The 25,829-nt window shown below is 39.2% G+C and overlaps 1 protein-coding gene across 16 annotated transcripts in view; it reads left to right on the plus strand.

Annotated features, from left to right (window-relative positions):
• ULK4 (unc-51 like kinase 4) overlaps nt 1-25,829 on the plus strand; it is a 570,273-nt gene that overhangs the window by 197,359 nt on the left and 347,085 nt on the right. For all 16 annotated transcript variants that reach the window (XR_006206962.1, XR_006206963.1, XR_006206964.1 and 13 more), the window contains 4 exons: nt 3,337-3,388; nt 3,491-3,585; nt 22,167-22,218; nt 22,314-22,458. Coding sequence is in view for 13 of the 16 variants with exons in the window: in XM_042954274.1 (XP_042810208.1) it covers nt 3,337-3,388; nt 3,491-3,585; nt 22,167-22,218; nt 22,314-22,458 (344 nt within the window). In the remaining 3 variants the exon portion in view is untranslated. The remainder of the gene's footprint in view (nt 1-3,336; nt 3,389-3,490; nt 3,586-22,166; nt 22,219-22,313; nt 22,459-25,829) is intronic.

Here is a 25,829-nt window from a genome sequence, read left to right on the forward strand (position 1 = left end):
AGCTCACTGTCTGTTTCTCCATGCTGTGCCTGTCCACGTTCTTGGGAAACCAGACATCCCTTCGGACCATCCTTCCAACACCTCAGCCTCTCTGCCCCCTCTTTCCTCAGGAACTTATCTTCCTTCTCTCAGCTGCCAGCATCCATGACCTCATTTCCAGTGTCACACTGGCTGGCCACCACCCCTGATTTTCAGCCCCCTTCCTCTGTTCCCCATCTCCAGCAGCCTTTCGGTTAAACTGAGACTTCATTTCATCTTAGCCCTTTCCGCTAACTGTCCTGCCCTCCCGAGGGCCAATGACTTCACTTTTCACTCAGCTTCGAGTCCCTTGTTCAGTCCCCATTACTGCCTTATGCAAACCTGTAACGCCCCTTGCTTTCTTCTTCCAGTACCCTCCTCTGGCCGACCTTAATTCTGGTCCCAGTTAATTCTCCACCTCTGGCTTTGAGTGTCTAGATACGGCTAGAGAAAAACAACAAAATAACTGGTCTCATTTTATTTTATTTTTATTTATTTTTTTATAACTAGTCTCACTTTAAATTCACGATGGCTCATCTCAGGTGAGCCCTCTCTGCAGACTGGTGCGCCTGGTTTCTTTTCCTAATTTATATGCCTTCATGCTTACTAGAAAAAGAAATATATCAAAAGACATCAACGTTGGTAAATCAATGAAACATTCAGTAGGGATTTTTTTTTTAATTAAGCAGGGGAACAAAGTAAGTTGAAGGAAGCCCATAATTCCACTATCGAGATGACCCTCCTTGACATTAGAAAAGAAAAAAATTAATACACGTAATATGACTAGAAAATTCCAATAGTGTGGAAGGCAGAGAATGGAATGTGAAAGCACACACACCTCCCAGGCCGGCATCTGTCTTCCTAAAGGAAACCTCTGCTTGTGGTTCCCTGTGATTTCTTCCTTGGAAACTTTTGTCCTCATCTGTGTTTGTGTATTATCTATATTTTAAAATATATGTACAGGAAAGATCAGAGTACAAACACTGCATGGGGCTTTCTTTCTTTACTTAGTAATCCATAGACCTCTAAATAGATTTATGTAAGTCAAAAGACATCTTTCTCTGAATATTTTATTCAACGTCAATTCTGTATTTACTCAGCAAAAGTTATGTGCCCCTTTTGGAACTTTGTGAAATTATTTCAACCAAATTATCATGACAAGCTACTTTTTTTTTTTTTTATTATGTATTATGTTATTTTTTTGTGGTCTTTTTGGTTTTTGTAATCATAGATTGAAAAAACCAATTTAAAGTGTCTTATATGTTTAGCTTTTAAAGAGCATAGGTCTTTTAAGATTTTCTCTTAAAGGCAATTTGTGCTTATTTAAATTATAAAATATATGCTTGTTAAAGAATATGTAGAAAATTACAGTGAGATTTGAAGGAAAAAAATCACCCATAACTCCACCACTCCGAGAGACCACCATTGTTAACATATTGTTTACTCAGAGTGTTTTCAATTTGCATATATGCACTTGTGTGTAGAAAACCGTCTAACATACATATGAGTTACACTGTATGTGGTTCAGATGATGCTGTGTGTGTTTGTATTGTCTTGTTTCTATTTAACTTTGACTCATAAGTATTTTCCTACAGCTTTAAAAATTTCTTTTCCCCCCCACAATTATTGGCTATATGCTCTCCCATTTGTATAAACTGTATACAGTTTTCTGCCATTTCAGTGAAGTTCAAAAATACCCAAACAAACAGTACACTATTTAGGGACACATGTATATCTAGTAAAACTATGAAAACATGCCAAGGAAATGATAAATTCATGACAGTCATTATCTCCAAATGAATGAATGAGGTGTGGGAAGCTCATGCAGAGAATTGGGAACATTTTAGTTCCTAACTCAAATATATGTGTTAAGGATTTTATTTATTCTTGATAACCCCCAAACCTACACATATGTTCTTATGTATATGTTATATATAGTCATTTCTATTTACCAAATATTTTAAGAAGAACCATTGGATCATCGTAGCTTCATTTTCCCTCCAGACTAATTGCTTATGTTTTTTATTCCAAGGTAATCTTATATTTTGTTTGCTACTTGTTATTACATATAAAATACCATATATGTATTATTTTTTGCGCCAGGGGACAGAACTAAGTTGCAGGGCTTCCGCACGTCACTAGTATGGTGGCACTGCCTGTTTATACTGTTTTGCTTATTAAATTAATTTTTTTTAATGTTTATTGACATTGAGAGAGAGAGCGCACAAGTAGGGGTGGGGCAGGGCAGAGAGAGGGGAAGACACAGAATCAGAAGCACAGAGCTGTCCGCACAGAGCCTGATGCGGGGCTCAAACTCACGAACCACAAGATCATGACCTGAGCCGAAGTGGGACACTCGACCGACTGAGCCACCCAGGCGCCCTTCTGTTTTGTTTAGATCATGTTCACGGAGTAACTCTTCTGTGTGGGGCGTTCAGCTGGGGACTGGAAAACTCACCCAGGGAGCTCATAGCCAAGCTGCTCAGGCCTGCCTCCAGAACAGTATTGGGGGTCATTCTGCATGGAGGCACAGGGTTGGGGTTTAGATAGAATATATATGAGGGACCAACAACACTAGTTAACCATGAAGGCAAGCCTTGAACTGCTACATCTCGATGCAGTTTGCACACAGGGTAGCTAAGGCTTGACCTTCCTTGGAGAGGACTGTTTCACCTGATTACGTGCATCCTTACTTCCGAGGTAGTAAGGGAACAAGTGTGGCATACTGGAAATGGTTATGTATCGGTTGGATTGTCCTCAGTATTTATAGGTTGACATTTCTGTGCTTCTATTGCCAATGAGTTTATTCTGACATTACATCTCATGGATAGTGAACTGTATGTTTAAAAACGATTATAGGGGCGCCTGGGTGGCTCAGTCGGTTAAGCGTCCGACTTCGGCTCAGGTCATGATCTCGCGGTCCATGAGTTTGAGCCCCGCGTCGGGCTCTGTGCTGACCGCTCAGAGCCTGGAGCCTGTTTCAGATTCTGTGTCTCCCTCTCTCTCTGACCCTCCCCGGTTCATGCTCTGTCTCTCTCTGTCTCAAAAATAAATAAACGTTAAAAAAAAATTAAAAAAATAAAAATGATTATAGTTTATTATATATATATATATATATACACACACACACACACATATGTATATACTATTCATATGATCATATTTTAAAATTGTGATTGTATGTATGGTATTTATGTGTATAGTATTTAATGCTTTCGAGGAATTACTTCATTAAGAATGATAAGTGCAGTTTTGGGAGAAAGATTAGTTGTATTTCCTTTCAGAGTTATTTTGAAATCTTATTTTCATTTTTTACAGAGTCATATTAAATCTATAGACTCAGGAGAAACTAACATAGATGGAGCCGTAGGTGAGTAGACCATGGGGCATTTGACATCTTTGTCTGAAGTACTTTGATATAGTGATTTTGAACATGAAAATAAACACCTGTAATAATTAACTGTATTCCTAGGACTGATGGCATCGGAAGAATTTATCAAGATCACGTTGTCGGCTTTTGAAGCAATAATACAATATCCTGTTTTGTTGAAAGACTATCGCTCTACGGTCAGTTCTGCCAGCTTGTGAGAAAGATACTGTTTTGTTTACTTGGTAACTCTGTATGTAAAGAGACTAGTTTACATATGCTCGATTCCTATCTATTCTCACATGAAATAACCACTCAGAAAAGCCGCTGCCCTCACAAGATGCACATTAAGAACTCCCTTCCTTCCTTGTTGACTTCTCTGGAATTTTCATTGCTCATTATTGTCTTTCTCTTCTGGTCCACACCTTATGCCCAGCTTCCTTCTTCTTCTTTCCTGGTTATTTGTGGTACCCAACTGCATAAACTCTTAGAGCAGAGTTTCTCAACCTTGGCACTATGGGCATTTGGAGATGGACAGTTCCTCGTTATAGTAGTTGTCCTGGGCATCGAGGGATGTTTAGCAGCGTCCCTGGCTTCTACTCACTAGATGTAGGTAGCACTCACTCCTTCCCCCTTCAGTGATAAATAGAAAGGCCTTTACACATTGCCAGAGGTCTTCTGGGCAGAGAAATTGCCCCCATTTCAGAACCTCTGCCTTACGCTGATGCTTAGGTGAGTGGAGCACTGACTTTAGAGGAGGGAGGAAAGGCTTTGTGATCTCATTCTCACCCGCAGAAAGCCTCAAGAAAAGAAGCCAGATGGGATGAGCACTGGGTGTTGTATGTAAGCCAGTCTGACAATAAATTATACTCATAAATAAATAAACAAATATAAAAAAGCCAGGTAAGATGAGAACCCTTGTTATCATTTTCCCATTCTCTCTAATGGTTCTAGGGGTTGACCGAACTCAGCAAGGCAGTTCTAACTTGGCGTCTTTCAAGTGTTTGCGGTCAGCGGTGCCTGGGGCTGGAATCATCTGAAGCCTCATTCACTCCCGTGTCTGCCTCCAGCTGGGACTCTTGGGACATCTTCTCCATCCTCTATGTGGTCTCTCCAGTAGAGTGACTTCGGGGGTGGCCTCACCTCTTACATGGCGTCTGGGCACTCTCAGGACATGTGTTTCAAGAGAAGGAATCATGATTTTTTGAGTGTAGAAAATGTCTATCAATTCTTCATGGTTGTTTCCTCCTCCACCTCCTCCTCCTCTCTAAAAGTGCATTAAAAAAATGTGTAGTTTAATACTGTAAAACCAGTGCTCCAGAAATTGCCAGTCAGTTAAAAAAACCATGACCACAGCCCTGAATTCCCCCAGTCACGATTCCTTTCCTCCCTGGAGAGGGGGCCACTATCCCGACTTCCATAGTGATGATCCCCATGCTTTCCTCTGGAGGCCTGTGTGTGCATTCCTAAACCATATAGATTGGTTTTGCCTGCTTTTGTGCTTTGTGTCAATACGGTATGTATTTATTTGTGACTGCTTTTTTGGCTTAGTGTTTGTGGGACATTCTTGTTAAGTATCTATATGGTTTAATTTTTCACCGGCATATTGTAGCCCAATGTTGATTTTGAGTATATGCAGATATCACAGTTTACTTATTTATTCTTGATAGACACTAGGCTCTTTCCAGCTTTTGGCATTTTCAAAATATTGCAACGGAGATTCCTTTATGTATTTTGCACCACATAAGCATGCAGTATTTCTAGGATACATACTTAGGAATGGAATGAGTGGTTGTAGAATACATGCAAACTCATTTTGTCTAGAAAATGCCGTAGTGTTTTCCAGAGAGGTCGTACTAGTTTATATTCACACTACCAGTGCAGTATCGGATCCCCACCGCCTTCTCAACTCTTGTTATTTCAGGTTTTTTAATGAATGGGTATATAGTGATATTTCACCATGGTTTTAAATAGTAAGATCAAGACTACTAATGAGGCTGTTGTTTTCAAGTGTTTATTGGCTTTGTTTCATTGTGAAGTGACCTTAATTTCTAGTAATGCTTTTTGCCTAGAGGCTTGTTTTTGGCTCATTTTAATATAATCACAAAACTTTCTTTTGCTTAATATTTGCTGACATACCTTCTTTCATTTTTTTGTTCCAACATCTCTCTATTTTTATATTGTAGATCTGTGTCCTGTAAATATCATAGTATTTAAAAAAATCTAATTTGAGCAGTACTTAACTTTTCACTGGAGCATGTACTCCATTTACGTTTAGTGTAGTTCCTAGTATATTTGGATTCATTGTACCATTTTCTTTCAGACTTTTTCTCTTTTCCCACCTCTAATTTCTTCTCTTGTATAGTGATTTACTTTCTTTTGCACTAATTATTTTCTCTACAGAAGGTTGGTGTTTAGATTCTCCCTTTATTATTTTACTGCTTACCCTAAAATTTACATCATGCACATTAACTTATTAAAAGCTGAACTTAAAAAAGAAGCTATCTCATAAGTAAAATACAGACCTTAGCCAACAACTCCATTCAGCGCCCCTGTGATGTATATTACTTTTGCCTGATACTTTATAGTCTATCTTGTTCTGTTTCTTTCTCTTTAACTCTCTTTTATTATTAAGTAATAATATAATACTCATTATTACTGTAATATAGCGTTCAATTACATTTGCCCACGTATATACTGCTTTTTTGGTTGTTGTTTGTTTTTGTTTTTCTTTCTTAGTTCTCCCTCCCTCCATCTGGCCCCACTTCTTCATGACTGCAGTATATCCTTCGCAGGTTTCCTTAGCTTGGGAGTGCTTGTGGCCTGCTCTTTGTCTGTTAAGTCATTGTTTTTTGAAGGAGATTTTTTTCTGAGTATTAAATTCTAGGTTGGCAGTTATTTTTGTTCTTGTTTAGTACTGTGAAGATGTTATTTCACTATCTTATGTTCTGAATTTTCTTGAAGTCTGTTTTTCCTGTGAAGATAATCTGTCTCTTTGTCCCTTGTCTCCATTTAAGACTATTTTTTTGGGAAGAGAAGGAGGGTCTTTGGTTTTCTGTAGACTCACTATGATGTAACTAACTGGGTACTTCTTTATATTCTGCTTAGGATTCTCTGTGCTTCTTGAATCTGTGGATTGTCCTTTTTCATCAATTATGGAAAATTCTTAGCCATCATCTCTGTTCATTCTCTCTCTCCTTTGCTCTGTCTCCGTCAGCAACTCAGGCCACATATACATTAAACTTTGTCGGTGTACTTTCTATATTTGCTGTCTTTCTACATATTCCATATTTTTCTCTCTCAGTGTCATTTTCTGTTTGGTTAATTTCTATCTTCTGTGTCCAGTCTCATGCCAAACATTGCCATTGACTTTTTAATTATGGTTATTTTCCATGTGTAGAACTTCTTTTGCCACTAGAAATTCTGCTTATCTGTTTTTTCAGCCTACTGTATTTTTTATAATTTCCTATTCCCTATAGTTATCTTCCAGTTGTGGTTTATTTATTCTCATTTGTTAGATGTGGCTGTTTTACACCATGTCTGATAATTCCAATATTAAGAGACTGTGATGTGAGATAGTGTCTGTTATACAATCTTTTCCGTGTACAACTCATCTTGTTTTCTTGGAGAACTTACGTTTACTGCTTGTTGGTTGTTGGCCTTGAAATCTGTGGGTATTTCCTGAAGCCTATTGTGGATGCTCCCTCCTCTAAGAGGCTTTGTGTTTGCTTTGGGGCCCTGCCAATCAGGGCTACCTCAGACCAAGGTCATTTGCACCTAGTGTGCAAATCTCTGAGGCTCTAGGTCTGAGATCATAACGTCCCAGGGCAGCCTCTGCAGCACTTCCCAGGAGTGTGAACGTGTGTGGAGGGGTTGGAGAATAGATCTAATTTCTCCATCACTGTTAAGAGAGTGTAATCCCCCCTCCTCAGTGCCCCGCTCAGGGTAGGAGATTCACAAAAGTGCATGTGCTGGGAAGACCTGGACTCCGACCTTTCTGGCCCTTGCAACCCCCACTAGAGCCTGTGCTTGGGTTAGTGGTAGGCACTGCCAGGGTACAGTCAAGTCTGTGCTCATGTCTTCTACTCCACTCTCCAGTTAAGACTTCCATTCAGAATTGGTCTAGAAGTTCCTCCACTGTCTTTTCAGAGTTTGAATACTTTTAAGGTCTTGTTCTTTTATATTTTATCTGGCCTTTATCATTGTTTTCAGTGATTTAATTTAATCCAGATAACCATACCCACTATTACCAGAAACTCTGTTTCTTATGGCAATGATTTCTGAGTATTGCCCCAGTATTGCTTATTGATTCTTTACCCTGGTGAACGATACCCCATGGATAATTTGTTAAGATCCACTGTTTATAAACATCTGTACCTAGATGTATATAAACATTTAGTTTATTTGGTAAACACGAAATGCCATCGTAATAATCGTTGAAACTACAGCCCATAGTATTACGATAGGAAAGGTCTCATTTGCAACTCATGGGTTTCATAAGAAATATTTTTTAATGCTGTAACCTATGGGAAATCTTCTAATTACCTCTTCTTGAGCATGACTGGAATACATGAAATGGAAGACCTAGCACTCTAAGGAGCATAACATTGTTGGAAATGTTAGCGCAAACTGTGTTCAAGGCTGCTGATCAATACTTTATGTGGAAGTGATTACATGCATTTAATTCTTGATGAGCACAATTGCTTAACTCAGCTTTTTTTCCAGAGTTTAGACCACATTAATTGCTCAGAGTTGGAAATCAACAGTGTGGCCTACACAGCAGTCAGCAGTACACGGTGATTTGGATTGTGTAGACAACTTGCTCCCATTCACGGTGGTTTCAAGAACACGTAACCAGTAGCGAAGAGAAAAATAACGGTGAACAAAGGTGATTCTTTGTTAGAAAATCCTGGCAATAATATACATACATCACCTAAAATATATTTCAGTTTCTTTAATTTAAAAAACTAAGCTAAGTTATAATGCCTTTTTTTTTAAATGAAAACCTGTCCCTTTGTAAGTTTTTAAACTAAAGGCTAGAGGCTAATAAATATTGAGTAATTTATCGTTAATTAATCCAGATTTTTGAATTAATCTTAAGAGCTGGTGAGGTTTTAGAATGTGGAACTCTGAGAAACTTCTACTGGGAATGTAAGTTGGTACAAATACTTCAGAAAAATGGTAGTAGCTATTGAAGCCAGACATAGTATATGCCATTGATTCAGCAATTTCACCTCTAAATATACATTCGGTAGAAATATGGGCTTATGTTCACCAAAATACATATAGAAAGATGCTCATAACTCCAAACAGGAAACCGTCCAAATGTCCATCTCAGCAATCTAATGGATAAATTATGGTTTAGTCACATGATAGAATACCTCGTAGCAGAGAAAATGAATGATACATCATTATGCTTCAGAACTTGGATAAATCTCACAAAGTTAATGCTGAGATAAAGACGGAAGATACAAAATATCAGGATCCAGTTGCATTAAATTGGAAAACAGACAAAGCTGTTACCAGTCAGGATAGTGGTCATTCCTAGGGCAGGTGGTGACTAGAGGGAGCTACGAGGGGCCTTTGCGATGTTCCGGTAAAGTCTTTTTTTGATCTGGGTGCTGGGTACAGGAGTGTGTTCATCTTGTGAAAGTTAACCGAGACATATGCCTGAGGATTAGTATACCTTTATGTATGTATGTTGTTGAATTAAGTGTACGTAAATATAAAAATACTTTTCATAAATTAATTTATAATTATAAATCCTTAAGTAACATTAAGACCTTAGAGCAATAGTTAATTAATAAATAATCTTTGGATGCCTAAACAGTTCTAAATAAGAAACAGTTACAAAACAGTGATCATTAAGTAAAGTTTTTACTTTATTTTTTACAAGGGCAGTAGATGAACAAAATTTGTAAATGCTTTTGAATTATACCTTTCAACTATACTTTAAAATTGTTTAAATTGTATGGCATAAATGCTAGTAGACAGAAAAATATCTAAATTATTCTTTATTTTCTCTCTAACTTTTCTTATGCTTGATTAAAAAGGTTGATTACTTTGGTTAAAGATGATAACTAAATAGTTAATACAAAGAAATATAAATATGTGTAGAAGATAATATGATTTTCTGTTTATTAAGAAAACTAGAATAGTTTATTCAGAGAGTAAATTTAATTTGATACCCATTTTGTTTTATTTAATAGACTTAATTTTAAAGCTACAGTTCAATACTTTAAATTCATTTCTATTTGTGTATTTATACATTTGTGAATGCCTAAAGGCATACATATGAGGGCATATTAATCCTTTACTGTAGATTGTTACATGAATAATGTACACAAAAAGTAAAATTGGAATTAGTCTTTTGAATATAAAATAATTAGGTTATTTTATACTCGTTAATAAAGATTTTTGTCAAAATATTCTGAAATTTCAAAAAATATATTTCTCATAAATAAGTAAAAGTGTATAGATCTTGGTAAATGTAACTTTTTTGCAAAGTAACTGATAAGAATTAGCATATCTATTAATCATTGGTGTGGACTTGTATCCTGTATTAATTTCCTATTGCTTCTGTAAAAAATTATCAAAACTTTAGGGACTTAACACAAGTTTATTATGTTATGATTTGGGAGGTGAGAAGTACAAAATTGGTCTTTGGGGTTAAAATCAAGGTGTCAGTACACCTGTGTCAAGGTGTCAAGTACACCTGTGTTCCTTTTGGGAGAAGTAAGGGGAAAAGTCTTTTCCCTCTCCTTTCCTGGCTTCCTGGGGCTGCCTGTGTTCCTTGGCTCATGCGTGACCTCTTATTCCATCTTCAAAGGTGGCAGCGTAGCATCTTCAAATCTCTCTGACCTCTCCTTCTGTTGACACATCTCCTCCTCTGACTCTGACCCTCTTTTCTCCTTTTTCTCCTCTTTTCTCCTCTCTTTATGAGGAGGTCTTGTTATTCTATTGAGCCCATCTGTCTAATCCAGCATAAACATCTCAAGATCCTTGACTTAATCACATCTATAAAATCCCTTTTGTTGTGTATGATAACAAATTATCAGGTTCTCGGGATGAGGATGGTGGACGTCTTTCTTTCTACCATCGTCCTGTGTACCACAGATTCCGGTTTTTATCCAGGGCTTCATGACTGAAATTATTTTGGTGCTCAAAACAGATGTGGCCAGTATAAAGTCTTTCGAATTGATTCCTGTGTCCTTGTGACATACTCCATCATTTTCGGAGTGATTTTTTAACTTGCTGGCACAGCAAGATATTCTTGCTTTGGCTTCTAGCTTCTCTAGCCTGGCCTAGTCATTTCCCAGTCAATTCTCAGAGGAGTTCTGGCTCCTTTTCATGGGAGGTGGCATTAGAAACCACGGTGTAGGGCCCTAAGTGTGCCTCTCTTTCCTGGGATGTCTCCGCTTCTGAAATATATACATAAAATAGAGCTGGGAAATGGATACATGTATATACATGTATGAGCACACACAACACACGTATGCATGCTTGCGTATATTGGTACACACACACACACACACACATATTTTGAAATCATAAGTTCACGCTAATAACTTCAAACCCAGTCCCTGTCCATATGGTTCCTTCTATCTACTCTATGCTGTGTTCATAAGATACTTGGATTGGTCCCCTTCCTCCTCTTTTAGTGTGGTTATAATACTCATCTGAAACACAGTTGGTTAGTTTTCAGTTCGCTTTCAATTGTTGGGTTTCTTTTTCCCCTTCCTATCCTTTTATCTTTTGAGTACACGTAAGGTTAACATGCTTCCAAAAGTCAAAGCTGTAGAAAAAGATGTATTCAGAGCAGGGCCACTCCATATCAGTTCGTAGAGCTCTTCCTCACTCTTCATTGGAGCAGTATAGTACTCTATTCTGTGTGTATGTATCATAGGGTTATTCAACCCATCTCTTATGTTGGGACGTTTAGGTAGTGTCTAATATTTTTCAGTTACAAACAAATAGCCCATGCACATGCAGTTTCCTATTGTTGGAGGTGTAACTTCAGGGCACGTTTCCAGAGTGGTGATTGTGGGATTGAAGGATAATTACATAGGGGTTACTATTTTGCTTCCCCCTAGTAATATATGAGTGTCTGGTTCTCCCCAGTCCAGTCTTGCCAATAGCAAATGCCAGTCTTCTGAAATTTTGCCAATCTTTTGTGCCTTGGGAATTCCTTAACATCTTTTTTAGGTATTTAATATTGTAAGGAAGAGTTAAACAATGCCGTGTCTAGTTTTGGTAGTTGTTCTCCTCAAAAGGGGTATTCTGCGTGGCCCACTCTGCCATTAGTGGAGGTAGGATTCATGGCGTAGGCATGTTTCCCCTGTATGGCCGATATGACTTTGGAGGAAAGGGGACTGGTAGTTGATGCGACATGTTAATTATTGTGCTGTCCGATGTACCAGATTTTCCAAGGCTTGCTGTAAGGAAGTGGTGGTTAATTTTCAAATGTAGGATAAGAATTTCAATTGAGTGCTTGGAATAGTAAACTTCAGTTTTCAAATGATGTACTTTCATCTGTAAAATAAAAAAAACACCCCACTACAAAAATAATAGTATAAAGCATACTTTCAACAAATGATTGTTTCAGAAATACACTTTCCATAGGTTACAGTGTTGCCTTTTTTCTTTGTGAAAAAAGAAAATTTGAATATGGTTATGTGGCTATTTATGGGTTAAAGCTGCTGAACTCTAGTATCTCATGTTCGTCATTTCTTAAAATGGAACATAAGTTTGTTACATGATAAATCACCGTTTTGGGCATCCAAGGCTTTAAGAACAAGTGAAGTAAACTTTAGCCATCTGAGCATTATTTACATATTTTGGCGTCATTGTGATTGTGTAGTTTAAGTGTCCCAGAGCTGTCAGCATCCCTAGGTCACAGACATTCATTTCTTTTGGGACATTGAGGATCACTGGCAGCAACTCACGTGCATATATATGCACACATAGTTGGGGGGGTGGTTTGAGCAAAGAAATGAAAAGTCCCTAGACCTGGGAACCTGTATTTTTGTTTTTAGTAAACGATGACCCTGTTTTTAGGACATGTCCTTAAATGACCTTTTACCACAGACGAATGCCTTTAAGAAAGTAATTGTCACAAGCATTAAGTATTAAAGCTCCTCGGATTGTTCTATACATAGGTGTATTAGCTCTACAACTAAAATAAGTAACAAATCATGGAATTTTATGGTAGAAGACATTAGTGTAGGGGAGCCTGATTAGAGTTGCAGTGGTATTGACTTAAATGGTTTATCTGTTGTTTGTAAATTCTGTGGAAGGTTCTAGAAGAGGAAAGCACTGTTGAACAAACCATCTACTTCGCAGCAGCGGTTACTCGCTGTGTCTTGTCTCAGGTGATTTAGTCTCTTGTTTGTTAACAGGTCGACGCAGTACCAGTGGGTAAAGCCATGACAATTGAAGGTTTGTCATCCACAGTGTTGGATTTTGTTGTCATGGTTTCCTCGCTGTGACTTGAAAGCGATTCAGTAAAGAGGCTTTTTAGGTTTTTGTCCTGTTTTCTTTGTTATTACGCTGCTTCGTTGCCATCTGGCATTGGGTTGTCTTGAAAGCATTGTAATGTGGCCTCTCAAAATGCGGATGGAGTTTTGTCATGAGCCACACTGCACTCCCCACATATTATTTTTAAATCAAGAAATGTTTTATAACATGACTAATGAGTAGTCGTCTTTGTTTTGGCATGATACGGGATTTGAATGTCTCAGGCTCTAAGGGAACTTAGCCCCGTTTTAGGTAAAAATCTATTAATGTATAGAATTGTTGAATCACTATATCATACACATGAAACGGATATAACACTGTATGTTACTTACACTGGAACTAAAATTAAAAATTTAACAACACATCATTGGGTGTTAAGAAAATAACAAGTGAATGCTGTTTCAAAGTGTATTTGGAAGAGGGAATGGACAGAGATCTCTGAGGGGTGCGGGTCTTGGATTACGTGCAGGGGGACCTCCTCTGTGTGTGTAGGGCAGTACGGCCTACCTGCGGAAGACAGAGAAAAGCTGTCACCTTGAAATATCTTCCTGGCCTTCTTACAACCATTAGGCCACAGACGGGTCTGTATTGAACTTCCATTTCCTTTGTAGGTAGGGATCCAGGAGCGGCCTTGAAGCTTGGATGAACAAAAGGGTGGGGGTGGCAGGGGAAGTACATGTTGTCTGTATAAATAAGGAGCTGGCATTGGGTGGAGAATGAAGAGGAAGAAAGGAACGAAGAGGGGGCCTAGAAGAGACAGGCAACAGGGCAGGAGCCTCAGAGCTGAGCTGTGTGTGTGTGTGGGGGGGGGGGGGGGCGGGGAGACAAGGTTAGTGGGGAAAAAAAAATCAAAGGTGCAGGTGATTCAAAGATGACTAAAAGCAGGAGGTTTCATATTCAATTGCAAATTGTGGGTGTTGCCATTACAAAGCTGCATCCCTCGGAACCATCAGTAGAGTCTGGTGTATATATGGAGAACTTGGGAGATTTTAAATTCAGTCCTTACAAAGGGATCATGTGGTACCGTGAGCAAGGTGGAGATGAGGGAAGACCACCTGAATGATGACACACAGAGGCTGCTGATTGGGAGCTTGCGGCAGTAGGGACATCATCACCCTCACTTGTATTCGGCAGAGGGTGTAAAAACTTTAGGGCAAAAAAAGGGAAGGCTTAAGGTGTATCTTGGTCGGCATGGGGGGAGCTGGAGGCAGACTAATGAGAAACAGGGCCTCCTATGGGATGGATTAGGGGAGCAAATGTGACTTTGTCTGGCTGGTCGTGAGTGGGAGGCAGGCTACAACAAGCCGTGGAGCTGGCATTCGTCCTCCAAGTCCTGAGCGTCCTGAGCTCATTGCAGCAGGTGTTGTGAGCTGGCTTCTGTGCCTGCTTCCCGCGGAGGACCTGGGACAGAGTCCTCATTGTCATGTCTGGTCTGACCGCCTTTCATTTGGATAGTCGGTCTCAGAAGCAAACAGCAGGAGAAGGGAAAAAGCAAATAAAATACTAGAGTAAGTGAAAACTCAAGAGTTGGCAGTGAACCATGGAGAAGGAAATAAGCCATTGCATGTTCTGAGAAATCTGAGAGAGGACTTGAGATTAATTACAGCACGCAGGCCTGAGCATTTTATTTAAAATTCAAAGTTGGGCTCGCCTCAGCTTGCAACCAGGATACAAAAGCAAATCCCTTTTCTTTTCTTTTCTTTTCTCTTTCTTTCTTTCTTTCAAAATTACCATGTGTAGAACAAGTACTTTTAGGTTTCAAAACTTTTGAAACGTCCTTTTCATAGTAATAGGATGAATTAATATGAATAGAGTTAAAGCAGTGATGTGATAAGTAGACCCCCAAAAAAGGTTTAAGGTTTTGGTTTACTTACGTATTTATCACTCGCATATTTATAGTAAGTGCCTTTTTAAACCACCTCTTTATTTTTTTAATATTTTTTATTTTTATCTTAGAGAGTGAACTGGGGGGAGGGGCAGAGGGAGAGAGAGAGGGGGGCTCTTAAGCAGGCTCCACATCCAATGCAGTGTCTGATGTGGGGCTCGATACTACGACCCTGGTATCATCACCTGAGCCGAAATCGACTCAGGGGCTCAACCGACTGAGCTATCCAGGAGCCCCTGTAAACGACCTCTTTAAAAGATTTAATTATACTGGAATTAAAATGAAAAACTTAATAAAAAAAATCAATGAATGTTGAGGAAGATACACTAGTGAGCTAGAATCAGATCCTGCTCTGAATAGGTTAAGTGTTGGTTGGGAGGAAGGGACCAAGATGAAAAAGAAAGATTGGACCATGGTTTGAAGAGTGCTGTATTGGTGGTTTGCTTGGGGTATGCCAAGAGCCCTTTCAGTCTGACAGGGTCTGGAGATGCTTTTTAGAGGAGATGATTTTATTCTTGAACTAGGTCTTGGACATAGGTAGGGATTAACTCCTGAGTGGCCTCCTGGGTGAGGGGTGGGTGTTTCAGGCGATGGAATCCTGTATGCCAAGGGAGAGAAGCGTGAAATGTTTTCATGAGCCATTTTAAGGTTTCTCTTGGTATTATTTTGAGACACTTAGAGTAATTTACTTGAAAATACTTCGCCGTAGAGGTGTAAAATGATATGCATGAGTTGGTTTTAATGTCTGCCCTCGGAAAGGTTAGTTTGTATGTGAAGGATGCCATACTCTCGCCATATTCTTGAAGTGTGCCGTATTCTTGAGGGAGTACTCCCTCAGGTGGTTGGTGAGCCCTGGAAAACTCTAATCTGAAGTTCACAGCTGTGAAGTGTCTTTATCTTGGTGACCCTTTTGTTAGAAAGATTATTTTCTTTGGTGAGATGAGTCCATTTTTAAAGATACGTGGATTGGCTGGAAATCTTGGGCAAGTGGCCCACCCTCGGAAGGGTACAAGTTTCCAGTGAGCCCCGTGGATTGGTATTCTTGGCATCGGATTCTGATTTGTTTCTGCATTTTGTACATTGGAAGCCTTTGGCAGTCTGGTGAGGTCTGTGAACTCATTCTTGGAAAGACATTTTTAAATGCATCAGGGAAAGTAATGTGCACAGGGATATACAGGAAACGATTTGTACCGAAATACAGATTCAAGGTATTTTTAAGGAATAACAAATTTGCTCTGCTTCTGGGCCCAAGCAATCATCGTTGCTGTTTTCAAGAGCCAGTTTCTGGGTCCCTCTCCCCCACTGCCATGCCCTTCTGTGTCACTTTGAGCACCCTTGGAACTGTGGTCTTATATTTTATAGCTGCCCCCCTCTTTGTGTGAGTTACTGTGTGACCTCCAGGGATTTGGGCCCAGAGGCTAGAATTTTGTTCAGTGTGTCACCGTGTGCCAATCTGCTCTCTCAATTTAGAGTTGCTTTCTCATCTCTGATTGGTATCTTCTAGGTTATATATCCAGGTAATTGTTTTAAGGTTCATCTGGATGTTTTTAAAACAAATTCAGAGTAAACTACTCTAAATATCTCCAAAAGGAAAAAGAAACAAGGCCCAAGTCATCATCTGGATGGACCTCTAGGCCTTTAAATCTAACTTTTAGCGGCTATTTATTTCAAGGACAGTGGCAATGACAAAAACACCTTCTTCTCTGCCAAGAAACTCTGGCGCATCCACACATCCCAATTTATGTAATGTTAGTTATTTCATGTTTGTGTTCATTTCCATTCTACACCTTAGTAGCTATTAAGTTTTGATAGTGGTGGTAATAAAATCCCTGTACCTACATACTGCGAGCTCATTGACGTTATGTGTGTGTGTGTGTGTGTGTGTGTGTGTGTGTGTGTAATCTACTTTTGTGATACTTACACTTAATATTTGTGTAAATGTTGAGATGTATCACTCCTACAAATCTTTTTCTTGTATTTTGTGAGAGTAGATATAGTAACCCTTCTGATTTGTATAGGAGTATATTGAAATGTTTTATTTTTCTATATTTCTTTTGTTATATTTTCTTTATATTTTCTATTAAAATTTGACTCCATTGTTTCTCTGCTCTATGCTCCAAAGTAACTAGCGTTTTAAAACTTTAACTTTCATCTGTTCTGTTTTGCTAGAATCATTGGTTAAGTGAACGTTTTGCAAAGGTATGTGGTGTTTTTCATTTTAGGATTTTACAACCAGTGATCTTTTCTGAAAAACCATTTATTACTTTGATTTATGTAGTTATTGCATAGAATATAAATAAAATGGATGAAACTGTTTTTCAGTGTTTATTTCCCTTGCCTTGTTCGACTTGCTAAGCATCTGGACATTTTCAGAGTAATTTTATTTTATTTTTATTTCTCTGTGAGTTATGGGCAGCTTTCTTTTGGTAATGTAATCAACTGTCATTGCTCGGGAAAAATATGAATTAAAGGTGAATAGTCAAATAATCTAATTTGTCTTGTAATCTGCATTTGCATATTATAGTAAGCACGTTATTTCTCCATTACCATCCTCTACCTGTTTCTTCTTCTAAAGGATCATTCTCAGTTGGAAGGATTAAATTTCTATCGTCTGGGATACAATTCTAATTGCCTTCAGTCATTCAGAGGACAAGTGTTAATTAAAAAATTAAATGATATTATAATGAACTAGATTTCTTCTTTTAAAACTGATTACATATATTTTTAATCCAGAAATTTACGTTTGGTGTGTATTTAAGTTTATAGGTATTGTTTTGGGCTACATAGTGAGATACCGTCTGTGCCTTTTTGCAGGTTGCTTGTTTTCATTAAATACATTGATGTGAGATTTATCCATTCTATTTTTGAACTCTTATAATCAGATCTTCAGTGAATAGCTTTGAATGTGTTACTGGAAACTTTGGTTGCTGTTATGAAATTCTTCTTCCAAGTTCTTGTACCACTTTATTGGTTTACTGTGGTATGTAGTACCCATTTCCCCTAAGTTTTTCAAGCTCTTGGTACTAAGGTAATTTCTTAACTGGATCTGTGTAAATTGGTATCTCAGTGTTCTAATTTTCATTTCTCTGATGGTGGGTTTGAATAGTTTTCATATGTTTGTTGACTCTGTGGGTATTCTCTTTTGAAAACCATCATTTCTGCCTTTTGTCCAGTTTTGGGGGCTGTTCGTCTTTTTCTCATTGATTTTTCTCTTGCATTCTGCATATGAATCCATTTGTCAGATTTGGGGATTGCAGAACTTTCTCCTAGCCAATGGCTTTTCTTTGCATTTTGTTTCTAGGGACTCATCCTATATAAATATTTTTTGTTTTAATGTAGTCAAACTTATTAATGTTTCTCTTTTAGTTTGTGCTTTTTAGATGCTACTTAAGAACTCCTTCCAGGGCACCTGGGTGGCTCAGTCGGTTGGGTGTCTCACTTTAGCTCAGGTTGTGATCTCATGGTCCATGAGTTCGAGCCCCGCCTTGGGCTTGCTGCTGTCGGGGCGGAGCCTACTTCAGATCCTCTGCCCCTCGCCCTGCCCCGCTTGCACTCTCTCTAAAAAATAAACATTAAAAGAATGAAAAAAAAGAAGTCCTTTCCTATTTTAATGCCACAAAACTATGCTCTATTTTCCTTTAAAAGCCTTTCTTTTTAACTATTCAACCTTTAAGCCTCCTGTAATTATTTTTTCAGTGTTCTCTGGTATTTTTTACCAAGTAGATAGCTAATTGTAGCTCTCCCTTAAATGAATAGTCTACATGTTTTTCCACTGTTGCTAATAATACTATCACTGCCCCTTGCTGAGTTCCCATATGTGTCTGTTTCTAGGCTCTCGGTTATATTCCATGAATTTCTTTGTCTAGCTCTACATTTACACCACTTGGTTTCCCTTATAGGAAGCCTGGAAACTTGGTAGGGTAAACCATCTCTGCCCCACAAATTCTTGAAAATCTTGTATTATTCTTGATTCTCTGCTGCTGTTGAAATCGACCTCTGTGCTCTGGAGCTAAAACATAATATGAAGACAGAGTTTGGGTACAAAGAAGGAAGATAGTTGATTATTCTGCCCGGCAGAGGAGGCTGCAGGAGGCTAGTGTCTCTAAGAGTGGCAAGCCTGTCCTAGGAAAAGGCTGAGGGGTTTCCTAGGAAAATACAGGATCTGGGTGGTTTCGATAGGAATGTATAGGTATGTGCTGCCAGCCGCCTTCGTCATGTCTTCCTAGGTGGTCTCATGTCTAGTGTTGGCACAGCCGTCCGAGTCTCATTATTAAGTGTACGTTGAGGTCAGCGAGATGTCAACGTCGATACCGAGTTCCCGGAACAAAGCATTCTGCAGAAAAACGTATGAGGGGAAGGGAGAGGCTTCAAGAATGAGGAAGGGAAGAACTTAGTCAGGGTCCAGCCTTGCTGAAGGCACCAGTGTGCCCGTCTTCATTTCCACCCATCTTTATGTTTCTATAGCATTGTCACTATTTTCCAAATACATTACGGAATCAATATGAGGAGGTAATGCAAACCTTCTTGGACTATTTATTTGTATTACACTGGAATGATCGGTTAATTTGCAGAGAGTTGACCTCTCGGAGTCTGTTCATCAATGACCATGTGTTCCCTTTGTTTATTCCTTCTCTGATACATAGATCTGAGTTTCTGACCTATATCATTTTTCTTCCTTCTGAAGAACTTTTGAAAACATTTCTTGCAAGGCAGGTCTACTGGCAGAAAATGTTTTCCGTTTTTGTTTGTGTGAGAAAAATCTTTATTTCTCCTTTTACTTTTGAGGGATAATTTCACTCAGAATTCTAGGTTGGTGTTTTTTTTTCTCTTAACACTTGGAATATTTCATGCCAGTGTGACCCATCAGGTAAAATGAATTGAGATAAGCACGTCATTAGTGTGAGATTTGATGTGTATGTGGCTTGAAGCCAGGTTGCGTTCCCCGTTTGCTCTACCTGTGGTTTTTCAGAGGCTAAAATTCCCTCCGGGGTCCTAGTTTTTGTCTCTCCTGTTGCTTTGGGTTTCCCTAATAACTCCTTCTCACATAAAACCCGTGTCTTGCAACTCTCTCCGTGGTAATCCATGTCGTTATACAGGAGCCCAGTTGATGTTGGGTAAGGCATGGCCGGAGGGGATACGTCCCACGGTCCCGTGGTTAGGATTCTTTTTGTGAGCCTCTGCGTCTGGTCTCTGACATTCACAGGTGTTTGTCAGTTGTCCCTGCGCCTGTGCCCGGGGGAGACAGGAAGGCTCGGAGGGTGCTGGAGTTGGGATTGTCTTTCCCAGGTTGGTTAGGTTCTACTGAAACCTTACTATAGGCTCTGGTAAGATAGTGTCCTTTGTGTCCAGGCCTTTGTCGAGAAGAAAAGAATGTTCTGAGCGTGTTTCAAAATGGCTCATTTTCCTTCCCTCTGCTGGAAGCATGAGGGGTTTTTCTCTGATCTTCACTCTGAGAGTCCAGTGGGGACTCGGGGAAGTAAACTCCTGGGCGTGTGGGTGCTCCAGTAAGGCTGGGCACCAGGAGCTTTTGTCCCCCAAGCTCAGGCTCCCAACAGTTCCTCAGTTAGCCTTCAGGTTTTGTACCAGCTGCTGACTCCACTGGCCTTACTTCTCCCGTTAAGCTGTGATTCTGTTTGCCTGTCTCTTCAGGGGAGCGGTTTGTTCTGTGACTTCAGTTCTTGGAGGTGTCTGAGAAGAGTTGTTGATTTTGTTTGTTTCGCATTTTCCTTGTTGTAAGGATGGTTGTGACAGCTTTCAAGCTTTTTGCAGAAGCGTGTCAATGGCCATTGTACCTGTAAATATTTTCTACGTTTTTTTTCTGTAAAAGGATACTGTAGATACCTTAGAATTTGATTGCTTCTATAGGTTTTAGCTTAATTATGTCATTTAGTTGGTTATTGTAGGCATGTAGGAATACTGTTGATTTTTGTCTGTTCATCTTCTGTCTGATGATCTTGCTTTTTGACCATGCTTAGTTGTTTTTCAAATGTGAGTTGGACACCTGTCATTTACTTCAGTCCCACTCCTCTTTTGATGTATCCTCTTAAATCTTTAAGGTAGGCGTTGACCATGTTGATGGGTGTTAATAGTGGGCTATGTTTGTTTCCTTTGCATGGTTTTTGCTTTTGACACAACTGGCAGTTCAGAGGAATCAAAATTCCTTAATGGAGCGTGACATCTATGCTTTGAGCAATGTGATATCACTTAATGGAAGAGGGTGATCAAAACATCTCTGGGTCTTAGGATCCTTGTACCAATATCTGGATAGAATATTATATGTGAACTTACAAGGGGGTGCATGGGTGGCTCAGTCGGTTAAGCATCTGACCTCGGCTCAGGTCATGATCTCATGGTTCGTAGGTTCGTGGGTTCGAGCCCCGTGTCGGGCTCTGTGCTGACAGCTCAGAGCCTGGAGCCTGCTTCAGATTCTGTGTCTCCCTCTCTCTCTGCCCCTCCCCCTCTCGTGCTCTGCCTCTCTCTCTCTCAAAAATAAATAAACATTAAAAACCTTTTTTTAAACTAGAATAGGTTAACACTGGTGGGTTACTGCCCATGTGTAGAGATCTTTACCTGTGCAGGGCTTCATCTCATTGGTCTGGATAGCAGGATGGTATTGTGGGGCCGGGAACAGTTTCTTCTGCCCTTTTATCAGTGTAGGGAGAACAAATGCTTGTCTTAGGACCAGGAATACATTCAGTTGTAAACAACGGGAATTTTGTTTCTTGTCACCAAAATCGTTCATCAAAGGAGAGAGTAGTTGGTTTCCAAATTAGACTGCAGAAATGATTTGTCCTTTCTTCATTGTTCATTTTCATCAGGGGGAATCGATTTGTTATTTTGGAGTTGGTTTCAAACCACATTTGATTGTACCCTCAATAACTAGGAAATCCTAGAGGTGGTTTGTATAGCGGATTTATATCTTTTGAATATGTTTCTAAAAATAACCAAGATTAACTTGTCATAGCTCTTTGATGTATTTAATAAAACACAAAGATTGGGTGTCTCCTTTCCCCCCAATATTTTGGTTGTGTAGTTTAATCTTGAATAATGATCACTAGCTTATATATATTCATTTGGTGGTTTAATGTCAACCCACGCCAACCGGATTTTGGATTATATACTAAGGTTCCTTTCATAGACTCTGAAGGTTTTGATAAATTACTGTTTTGATGATCAGAATGTCATTTTGACCTGAGGACTTTTTCAGAGTTAAATGAGCCTGGTGCTTTATGTAGAGTTTAAATCCAGGATAAATTTAGCTGTTGATTTTCCCCCTCTTTTGATTAGTGATTCTGTCAGTGCAAAAAGCACAGATAGTGGTTAATACCAGTTTTGTGATTATAAACATTTGAACCAAGTCTTTTACATCTTTTCTTTAAGGTTGTTGATTATATCCTGCCACCCTTGGTCTCGTTGGTTCAGAGCCAAAATGGTAAGTGTGACCCCGTCACTGAGAATGCCAGTAGGTGCACATTCTGTTTTCATTCTATCGCCATGGACTCACATTCTTGGCATTTTTCTTTCAAGTGGAGTGGAGACTCTTCAGCTTGCGGTTGCTCTCAGAAACCACATCTCTACTCGTGAACCAGGAGGTCGGGGATGGCAAGAAGGAGGCGAATGTTGACTCTGACAGCAATCTACTGGCTCTCATTAGAGATGTCTTACTTCCCCAGTAAGTCCCACGTGCTGCATTCGCGCAGAGAAGTGCAAGATGTCTGGAAGCTTCTGTCAGACTAGTTCTAATGATGGGGTTGGGGTCTTGATGTTCTTATGTTTTTGTACATATGCTTACGTGCTCGCAAAAAAGAAATTTGGTAACAGAGGCACTACAGACTACTACACTGCCTAGAACCCAGGAGAATCCATTTAGAGCCTTAGCTGTTTTCCATAAGGCACATGACTCTGAGGTTACGCAGATTTAAAGGTGTTAATGGCCAGAAGGTAAGGTTTATTATTCAAGATCAACATTACAAGACTACTGGAACGTGGAATCGGGATGTTTCTCTGACCCTACTCAGAAATCAAAGAGATGGACGGAAATCTTCCTTCACTCCAAACTCTTGGAACGGAAATTAAGTTTAGTTACAAATAGGATATTTCAGCAGGGCTGCAGGGGGGTGGTTGGTGGTGCTAGAACAAGTAATGATTAGTTAACAGAATGGGGTTACGTTTTTCTTCTACTCCATTGCTCAGGTAGCAGACACGGTAGGGTGACTACCAAGAGGACCCAGTGCAAACACGTGAAACTCTAAAATGACACCTTGTAATTGAGGCACACTGAATTTTTTTTTCTCCCACACTATGAGTCTTATCAAAAGTACAGGGTTACCTCGTTTTATTATGCTTTGCTTTATTGTGCTTCACACACGTTGCACCTTTCACAGTTGAAGGTCTGTGGCATCCCAGTGTTGAGCAAGTCTCCAGTTTTCCCACAGCATCTGCTCGCTTCATGTCCCTGGGCTACCTTTTGGTAATTCTCACCGTGGTTCCAACTTTTTTATTAGTGTATTTGTTTCCATCTGTGATCAGTGATTATGACTCGCTGAAAACTCGGGTGATGGTTAGCGCTTTTTAGCAGTAAAGTTTTTAAAAAGTATGTGAATTTTTTTTTTTTTTAGACATAATGCTATTGTACACTTAATAGACTATAGCATAGTGCAAACTAACTTTTATACGTGGTGGGAAACCAAAAAGTTCGTTTGACCTTTTTTATTGCTGCATTTACTTTACTTTGGGGGCCTGGGTTGGAACCCACTATATCTCCAAAGTATGCCTGGAGTTAAAGTTGAAAAACACATGCCAGATATCACTGTTAAGGAAAGTTTTACAGAATTCAAAGTTGCACGTCATGCGTTGATGGGCCTGCTTGATCCTGGTGTCCTCGGGGGCCCGAGCTGCAGTCTGAGGTCAACAGGTTTTCAGGAACAGCACTTTTCACCAAATGCTCCCCTCAGTTTGTTCAACTTCTCCAGATCTCTGGTTCTCATTGAGGAAAAAACTAACTTCCACGATGTATAGAAACCTGGTCTGATTATATTTTGAAGCATTCAAGCCCTCGTCGTTGGTTTAGGAAGGTACATTTGTGAAGCCTGTGGCCAATGTGTCTGAGCCGCCTCCTGGCTGAGGGGGCCTGTCTTGACAGGTTGGAGTTGAATCTGTAATGGCTTTCGTTTATCAAGCCAGACTCTTGTTTCTTTTATTCCTGCACTGCTGTACTTGGTCTCAGGGAGACTCCTGATAATGAATATATACTGTAAGAATACTTTTCTTACTGTGTGGTTCAGTCGGTTGAGCGTCTGACTTCGGCTCAGGTCATGATCTCGCAACCCGTGAGTTTGAGCCCCGCGTCGGGGTCTGTGCTGGCAGCTCAGAGCCTGGAGCCTAATTTGGATTCTGTGTCTCCCTCTCTCTCGGTGCCTCCCCCGCTCATGCTAGCACTCTCTCTCTTTCAAAAACAAATAGATATTAGAAAAATTTTATTTATTTTATTTTATTTTAATTTTTTTAATGTCCTTTTCTGCAAGAACCAATGTTTATTAAGAAGGTACAGGCCCGTTTACAATAAATATCAATAACATCATGAAAGACTGGAACTATTGTATCAATACTGAACTTGTGTAACCAAAGCACATTCTGTATTTAAGGAAACACAGCATACACGTACCAAAACAAAAACAAAGAAAATCAAAAGAAGACAAACCCATACACAGCAAAATCAAACATCAGCCTTAAAATGAGAAATTAAAAAAGAATACTTTTGATACCCAAAGTAAAAAAGTGGTTATGTATATGAAAAAAAAATTTAAAACTTTGTTCGGTGGAGCTTTCTCATTAAGAAGCTATCAATGAAAGTATTTTTGGTTGCATATGTTATCTCGGAGTGTGTATGTTTGTACTTCCATGGGTAAATATGAGATTAGAATACTCTCTCATGGGATTAATTCATGCTTTTAGTGCCATTTTACACTTCTGATCTGTATGTAATTACATGCATATTTCTGACAAGAAAATATAAATATATTTTTATACCTATGTATACCTATGTATACCTAGGTGTACACCTATGTATAAAAATATATTTGTGCAAAGTGTGATTTACTTTGGATATCTGCTATCTAACGGTTTATACAGAAGCATTTTTTAGGGCCTGATATGTGCCCCCACCATAGGGACAGGGTTTTCTTTAGCAGGACTTCACAGTTTAGTGATAGCTGGTGAACGCTCATGCAGATTTGAAATGAAATTTCTTCATATCTTGAAGTCTGTCCACTTTTGGAACAGTTTATAAAATAAAAAGTGTTAACTCTATAATCCTGTGCTTTTGTTTTACTCATCTGAGCTGGATTAAATAATACGTCTTTCTCGTAACACGTATCTTTATGTTTTCCAGAGATGAGGGGTTGCAGAGAAAAATACAAATGAAACCACATGGCAGTTGAAGAACAAAAGCAATGTAGACGAGTTCAGGTTTTTATTAAGCAATTTGAAATCCACTTTGGATAATAATGATAGGGAGTTGGTTGGGACATGGAGTAGGATGTTTTCACGGCTTGTGGACTGATTCTGATGTGAAACGTGGATCTTGGCTTTGCAATTCACGCTCTCAGCCTCAGTCTTCTCATCGGTAGAATAGAGACCATGGTACCTAACTCAGAAGATACTTGCGGGAATTAAATGGGATACCTCTTGTAAGACACTTAGTACGGTGTGTGGGGCATAGTACGCCCTTGGCAACAGCAGCACGACTGTTAGGTACGGTATTATCTCTCCTAGTAACCTTTAAAATGAAGATTGTAATAATACGGTCATAGTGATAACAGTACCTACTTCAGACCTGTGAAGTGGCTATTGAAATAAATATTGCTGATTGTGCCTCCCTGGAATATATGTAAATCCTCAGTAAATGTTATGTAAAAACTTAAAAAGTGAAATACAAGTAATACGTTTATTTACTTTGACTTTGGAAACCTAGAAGTCTTGGCAAGGAGTTTGGGCTTTGATGATAACTCTTGGTAATTAGAAGTTTAGAGATGCTAATAATAG

Source organism: Panthera leo, chromosome C2, assembly GCF_018350215.1.
Source record: "Panthera leo isolate Ple1 chromosome C2, P.leo_Ple1_pat1.1, whole genome shotgun sequence".
NCBI lineage: Eukaryota > Metazoa > Chordata > Mammalia > Carnivora > Felidae > Panthera > Panthera leo.